We start from the raw sequence: 8,525 nt of genomic DNA on the forward strand, positions 1-8,525 counted from the left end.
CTAAATGAGCATAAAATATTGTTCATGTTCATTTGTTTATCAATTGAATGTAACATAAACAAACTCTCTGATTAATTGTTCATTTCTTTTAATCATAATAAGGGTGACGGGAGTGGTTAAACATTTGGAATAGGTAAATTCTCAAATCGCCCAATCAAACAGTGCCACGTCATTTTACCTATTTTGTTTACCTATTGCTCAAAAACGTTGACGGTGGTTTACCTATCTTGGATTAGGTAAACTATTATTTAAAAAAACATATAAATGAAACCATCCAATCAGCGGTCCCCCTTCACCTTCCCTCACCTTCATCGAGTTGGTAAAGGTTCACCGATCATCATGTTCGCCGAGCGGTAAACACAGACGGTGGCGGTGTTACCGCTCGGTAAACCGCTTTGCCGCTGTGTTTACCGATCCACTCCGTTCACCCTCAGCTTATCTTATTCATACTTCCAAGTTACATTAAAATAGAAGGTAGAGGACAACAAGTTCCGCCGTCACCCCTTTCTGAAACGTTTGTTTAATTCACACACCTAATCCTAGGTTATATGAATAAAGAGTCACATGTAAGTGTGAATGAGTAAAAATGTATTAGTATTTTACTTTTATTGTAGCACTTTATTTACGACATCAATCAATCAACCCAAATGAGTTTGAAGTTTGGGAGGGTTCCCCTTTGGATTCCAAACGCAACAAAAATGGAACCAAAGCCATCAACCCTCGCACCCCTTCCAGAAGAAAACCAAAATCAAGATCAAGATCAGCATGCATCTGCGCCTTCTGCTTTCGCCTCAAAACCCATTCGTCCTCCCACTCAGTCAGTTCATCCCTCCAATCTTTAAGAAAATTAAATACGTGTGGTTACAGATTGAGTAATGATGGTGTCAAATTGGCTTCTTTCTTATTAATTTTGGGGTGTGATTAATTTGTATAAATTAGGATGGGTGTGATCATTCTTGTGAACTGATTTCAGTTGTGAGTATATATCTTTAGATGATCGATCATAAGCTTATTATTATTAGATCATGAAAATACTTAATATTCTTATGCTTGTTCTCGAATCTTGATTTATCCTCCTCCTAAGCAGTTGCAGAAATGATACCTGACTTTATGTAAGTGAATATGATGGTGTAGCCTTAGTTTAGGTGGTTTTCTGCCTACTTCTGAGATAGGCGTGTTGATGCCAGACAGACGCCAAGACTGAACTTAAGGGTTTGGGTTAAGCAATGAAAGGAATTAAGGGTCTTAAGTTTGATACATAGGATATTTAGGACATGAATGACACAAAATTTGGAAATTTCACATTATGCAAAGATAGTCTTAAGTTCGAGCCGGGGGTCTCACTCTCTCTATTCCTACGTGGTAGAGGTAAGGTTGTCTACATCTTACCCTCCTCAGACTCTACCTTTGCTTTGCTATTGGTGGGATTTACTGAGTATGATGATGATGATGATGATATACTCAATTTAATATTGTTAATATCATCTGAGTCCCTCGGTCATGTGAACTACAACCGGCTTGTGTGTAATTATAGAATGACTTTTCCATCATTAAAATGATTATTATATCATCAACACTAGATGAAGGATGATTCATATTGCTTCAATTCAAATAAGAATACATACAACTTGTTTCTTATTTTATGTTTTTGTTCGAAATAAACTTTCTATAGTCTCATCATACGTAAAGGTGTGTGGTCTGAAATATTAATCAATCAATCAAACTTTTCGGTCATGAAGGAAGATTGGTAAATTTTCAATTGAATTACGAGGAAATGCTTTTGGCTTTTCCCACTATGGTAAAATGCTTTGATTTAGCAAACGAAATTGTATGATTAATTTGTAGCACCCACTGCTGTTGTTGGTTGATGCATGTTGTTGTAAGTCTGTGATTTAACATATAACCATGGTTCTAGTGCCGTGAAAGTGGTCGGGCTTGCTGCGTAAATTGTTATGCCATTAGAGTTGAAATACCTAGATACCTAATATCATGTCTAGAAGTTCTGCTGATAATTAGACGAGTCACTAATTTAAGATTCTTGTGAACATCTATGTATATTGCTTATGCATTCATCATTTCTTTTTATTTCTGTTCTATCGCAGTCTCAGTTAAACTTAACAGTTAGTCTTTGACCTTGTAGGACATCTTCAGAAAAATACTCCCCGTTAGACTGGAAAGGATATTTTGACCAAGAGGATGATGTTTGCATCCCTGACTCAAACGATGTTAGTGACATGTTCATATACTTAATTCTTCTCCCCGTGCAAATTGCACTGTTATTAATCTTGTTTTTTTTTTTTTTTGATTTACTGTGCCATTTAGGTCTTTCATGTATATACTGCAGGAAAGGAAGGACCAGTTGTTTTTTGCCTGCATGGTGGTGGTTATTCTGGGTATGTCTGATTCGTGCTCCTCAAATATATTTCATATAATTCTGTCTTGTTTAACGCCCCGCTTGCGGTATGCGCATATAATGTGTATATGTGTGGGCGCTCGGGGGGCAAAAGTGAAAGTGCACTAATTTTAACGTTATTTTACTAATTTCGTGAAAATAACGTTAAAAGAGGGGGGTGGTTAATCATGCATCATGTGGTGGCGCTGATAGCCGAAAGACAAGGGGGTGCATGCACTAATCGGCAGTTGTCTCAATTGCTGAGTGTTATGTGCCTTATGTCCAAGGCTTGATGCAAAACTACTATTGAGCCGGGGGTCTCACTGGAAGCAGCCTCTCTATTCCTACGGGGTAGAGGTAAGGCTGTCTACATCTTACCCTCCTCCTCAGACCCTACCTTAGCTTTGCTATTGGTGGGATTTACTGAGTATGATGATGATGATGATGATGATTTAATTCTATCTTGTTTAATGTAAAGAATAATTTTTAAGGAGAAAGCAATTATTTTGCTACCAGAAAATGAAATTCTTTCAAATAATATTTTGATATGCTATTATCAGGCTATCATTTGCTTTATCAGCGCGTGTGATTAAGGAGAAAGCAAGGGTAGTCGCAATGGACCAGAGAGGACATGGGAAATCATCCACAGAAAATGAAATAGACATGTCTATCGAGGTGCACTTGTTGAATCGTCTAATTCCTGAAGTGTTTGCACCTTTAGATATCTGTTATAATTTCGTAAATACGATTTCACTTAATAATGTGTTACGCCTTGTGCATTGCAGACTCTATGTAAGGACGTTGAGGCTGTTGTGAAGGCAATGTATGGAGATGCTCCGCCAGCAATCATACTTGTTGGCCACAGGTTTGTTATTCACTTAAAAACCCCGATATGAGATTTTAAGAACGTGTTAACTCTGTACTTGGAAATTAAATAAAAGATTAATTTACTTTACGATAAAATTAATTGCATGCAGCATGGGTGGATCGGTTGCAGTACATGTGGCGGCAAAGAAATTGTTACCTAGTTTGCATGGACTTGTGGTTGTAGATGTTGTTGAGGTGCTCGACTCAAACTACTTACAAGAAACTTTTGTAAGTGTTGAACTTAAGAATTATTAAAATTTTATTTATTGCGATGTCAGGGGACAGCTATGGCTTCTTTGATGCATATGCAGAAGATTCTATCGAACAGAATGCAGTATTTTCCGTCTCTTGAGAAAGCGGTAAATGGGCCTTTTGACTTTCTCTGTATAAATATATCTTTATACAAAAGGAAAATATAATACAAAATCAGCAACTGGTATTGGTGGATAAACAACACATACATGTAGTCATGTATATTTGCTTCTATCTGTCTCTGTGTGTGTATATAAACACATATACGTATGAGATATGGGACTCGAGTGAGATCATTGATAATGCTTTTTCTATTTTTTCTATCACTAACAACTGATCTTTTAATTGTGAAAACTTCCTTGTTATTGGTAGTGTTTCATGTTATCTGTGATATCGAAACGAAACGTAAATGCATGCAGATCGAATGGAATGTGAGAAGCGGCTCTCTAAGAAACATTGAATCTGCTAGAATATCGATTCCTGGTACCGTGAAGTATGATGATTCACAGAAATGGTAAGGTTTACGCCTTTATGGATATATATATAAATTTCTGCATGTTGTCTGTCCTCATCACATATCTCATCAAAACACACAGTGTAAAAATTTCAAAGGTAACCTGGTTATATTTTTGCAGTTACCGTCACAGAGCACGATTAGAGGAAACAGAACAATATTGGAGAGGATGGTACATACTATATATTCTAATATATTTTTATGTATTTAAGAACAGTCCCGTATTTCTCTTCACATTATCTGATTGATGCAACAACGAAAGGCTATCATATTATCTATATAAAAGTTTTATTTTTTTTAATGTTTTAACGTCCAATGTTTGTGTGTGTTAAGGTATGAAGGCCTCTCGGAAAAGTTTCTATCATCTCCCGTTCCGAAGCTCTTGCTGTTAGCTGGAACCGATAGACTTGACAGGTCTCGTTTGCTTTTTAGTCATGAATGACTTAACAACTTTAGAATTATTTGTTGAAGGTCATGAGTATGATATTTATTATTTGCTGTAACAGGGCTCTTACAATCGGGCAAATGCAGGGTAAGTTTCAAATGGTGGTGGTACGACATACTGGCCATGCGATACAGGTCACAATTCTTTCAGTTAATGCTTGCTGGATCCAATATATTATAACCCGTTACTTACATCTACTCTTGGATATTACAGGAAGATGTACCTGATGAATTTGCATCGCTTGTACTCAATTTTGTCTCACGTAACCGAATAGGACCTCATGGAGTCGAGGTTTTTATCTATAATTTTAGTTTATACATCACACAATATATATATATTATTCTTTTATTTTTATCATAGTTATATACATAATAATATTTATTATGTAATTATTATATATTAATTGTATTAAATAAACATTATTAATTTGTATGATCCTTTAACGAGTTGCTCATGAGCGGCTCAACTCACTCACACCCTTATCAGGTTTTGGATTTCCTTGAACACTCTAATTTTGTGTTGCAGATTCCAGGAATTCGCCGGCCATCACAGCCACATACCTGAACAAATGGCGAAATATGCAGACGTGACGAGACTAGACTAGACGGCGTGCTGCGAAATAAGTATGGATCCATCATACATGCCTATGTGCATGCATATTGCAGATTAGAGTTTTCTTGCTAATGGTCACGTAGGGATTGTCGCAGACTGTTGTTCTATGAGTGGTTATCTTTTATACTATTATAACATATCTACATTCCTGCAATTCTACATAAAATATTTTAATGCTTGTTACATTTCTTGAGTTTACAGTCTTTTTGCTATTTCTTTGAATTTCAAAATACCCAGTTACAAAAATGTCGGGTACTAATTCGTTTTCTACATCAACCCCAAAAAATCACCTCTGTGATGGAGGAGGGTGATGGTGGGTGGAGGTTGAAGATGAAGTGTGGTGGTGGGGTTTTGTAAATAAAAATGAAGAAGATACCCGGATAGTCCCTGTGGTTTGGCCTTTTTAAGGAAAGGGTATTTTTGACATTTCACACCCTCTTAACAGAGAAAACAAACTGAAGTTAGACCCAGGGACTATCCGGGAACAAAAATTGAAAACTTGGGGACTATTCAGGTAATTTTAGAAAGTTGGGGACTATAGGTGAAAAAAGGCAAAACCACAGGGACTATCCGAGCATTTTTCTCTTATAATAAAAAAAGTTGTACTAAACGTTAAGGATGGTAATTTTTTGTTGTTAAACATAAAAAAGGATATAAATTCACTTTTAATTCATTTTGATCAAATCATGGTAGTTTCAATGGCTTTCGCATGTTCACTTACCCGTTTTGTTAAAACTTAATGTTGATTTAGTGCAACCCATACGTTAGAGGGTTGAAATATTACAACTGTAAAGTTGATTTTCATACATAATATATCCAAACTATTTTATTATCATTACGTTAAAATCAATTGCTCAAAACAAAAATAACTAATGTATATATATTCTGTGTTAAATGTTCATGTTATTGAACCAATCAAATGCATCTATGTTTTGGTTTTTTCGTGATATTTTTATGAGTTATAGTTCTGTTGCAGGTTTATTATGCAAGATAATAAATGCATTTTCAAACGTATATAGTCAGTTGTTACATCATATTTTCACAAATGCACTAAAAATACACATTTTCTCTCCAACCCGACAAACATCTTTACCAACACTTATATTTCCACATCATCACCACTTTTACATTTATTTTTAATATCAATAATACATTTTTTATTTTTGCATGATTTATAACGAAAATTATAAAAACAAAATATTAAACTTCGAACATTAAAATATGTTTTAAACTTTTGTATTTTTTTATTAGAGTTAAATGCCATTTTAGTCCCTGTGGTTTGGGGCATTTTGCCAGTTTAGTTCAAATGTTTCATTTTTAATATGTGGGTCTAAAAAAAAGGTTTCACAGTTGCCATTTTAGTCCACTAGGTTAACTTCATCCGTTTTTTTCTGTTAACGAGAAAGCCAATTCGGTCATTTTATATGACTGAATTGCCCTTTTAGTTAACAGAATTACATACAAAATGACCAAATTGGCCTTCTCGTTAACAGAAAAAATAGATGAAATTAACACAGTGGACTAAAATGGCAACTGTGAAACCTTTTTGGACCCATAGGTTAAAAATGAAATCTTTGGACTAAACTGGCAAAATGGTCCAAACCACAGGGACTAAAATGGCATTTAACTCTTTTTATTAAAAGTAGCATTAATAAGTTTATGTTTTTATATAAAAATATTACATTTTTTGTTATTTTATCCAATTACTACATTTTAAATGTAAAGTTAATGTGGTATACAAATCACAAAAGCTTATAGTGTACAACTTAGTTATGCTTATCAAAATAAGTTAAAGCAAGAAAAAGAATATAACAAATACAAAACATACAGCAAATGCACTATTTTTCCAAAGTGCACTTCATTCGGATGCAAACTTTTCTAATGCACTCATAAACCAAATCCAAGCTAAATGCTTTGCATTGTGCATGACAAATTAATTTTAACAAATAAAGACCAACAATAGAATGGCATGCTTGACAAATTTAATAGCCGAAGCATATAAAATCAGCAATTCTGATTTTGTGTTGCACCATAAGACAAAAGTAATGATCCATTCTTGGAATCCTACAAGTTACAACACTACCCCTCCACATTATGATCAACTTCAACTTTTACACCAACTTTAAAATCCGACAAAAATAAATAGACGATGGTGATCTAAATCAAAACAATATATTCTATACGTGCATTGATCGTAAATAAACTGAAAAGGAGCTAATCGTTGATGCCCCTACTCATTGAGCACAATTTTGCTTTATTTTATTTTCGCTAGCCATCACTTAGTAACAGATAATCTGATCCATTTTATTAGTTATGGTGATCTTCGCGTGATTTGTTTCCAATCTTTAGGGGCTGTTTGGTAGCCTCTGAATGGTCATTAAGAGGCTACCTCTTAATGGAACCATTAAGAATTTTACCAATGAGAAGGTAGAAGATTGTGACATGTGATGATTTATCATTCAGATGTTACCTCTTAACCATTCAGACTTAAGGTTACCTCTTATTCATTCAGAGGTTTTAAACCTTTAAGAGGTAGCATCTGAATGGTCATTAAGAAGCTACCAAACAGCCCCGCATTTTGTTTTCATTTGATCCGTCCACTTTATCTATGACTACCTCTACGTTATTTTTTAACCGTTAACAAGATAAGTAAATTTTAGAAGTTAGTTTCCTTTAGACAAGGACTGAGACACAAACAATCATTAAATCATGATGAAGAAGATGTTCAAAGACCGAGACTGACACATGTTGAAATCGAATAACATGAAATTATAAAAACCTCGACTAGCAAATTATTATCTTAATTAATATAAAACAAACCACTTACAAATTATATTATATAGCCATGGTTGTAAAAATCCTGACTAGGCGTCAATTAATCTCGATTAATCGCCGATTAATCCCGGTTAATTTTAATTAATTTCAAATAACTACTAGTCCTCGTCCCACCGGTCGACTAGCGACTAAGGATTACTACAACCATGTGGCTAGAACACTACAGTCTACATCAATGTTTTAAAAACCGGTAAATACCGGCCGGTTATACCGGTATTACCGTTTTCAGATGTAAATCCGGTACGAAACACCCCGGTAAATAAGTGAAACGGCATAAGGTTTGTACCGGCGGTAAAATCCGGTATACCGGTTTGAAACGTAATACCGGTACCGGACCAGGGTTATTTTAGTTTAGGTTGTTACTTATTTTTATTATATATGTTACATATCTTACGTAATTTTTATATATTATGATTATTCGTAACTAAAAGTTGTTATTTAACATTGTATGAAATGAAAATAGTTATCTTCTAGTTGATGAGGATAGCGATAATAGTGAATTTCATTTATGTGATCGTGAATTTAATGTATTCAAAACTTAAATGGCTTAAACATATCGTACACTTTCATTTAAAAGAGCAGGTTGGAAAATTGAATGATTTTCGATT

General features: G+C 34.6%; 1 protein-coding gene across 1 annotated transcript; it reads left to right on the plus strand.

The window, feature by feature from the left end:
• Window positions 1-639: 639 nt before the first annotated feature.
• Window positions 640-5,280, plus strand: LOC110904512 (protein phosphatase methylesterase 1). Its single transcript, XM_022150352.2, has 13 exons — window positions 640-817; window positions 2,141-2,225; window positions 2,323-2,393; window positions 2,953-3,067; window positions 3,178-3,257; window positions 3,370-3,454; window positions 3,538-3,618; window positions 3,931-4,025; window positions 4,147-4,197; window positions 4,359-4,439; window positions 4,532-4,604; window positions 4,684-4,761; window positions 4,996-5,280. The coding sequence occupies exons 1-13, from the start codon at window positions 648-650 to the stop codon at window positions 5,032-5,034; spliced, it is 1,104 nt and encodes a 367-aa protein (XP_022006044.1). The 5' UTR covers window positions 640-647; the 3' UTR covers window positions 5,035-5,280.
• Window positions 5,281-8,525: the final 3,245 nt, after the last annotated feature.

This window comes from Helianthus annuus, chromosome 16 (assembly GCF_002127325.2).
Source record: "Helianthus annuus cultivar XRQ/B chromosome 16, HanXRQr2.0-SUNRISE, whole genome shotgun sequence".
Taxonomy (NCBI): Eukaryota; Viridiplantae; Streptophyta; class Magnoliopsida; order Asterales; family Asteraceae; genus Helianthus; species Helianthus annuus.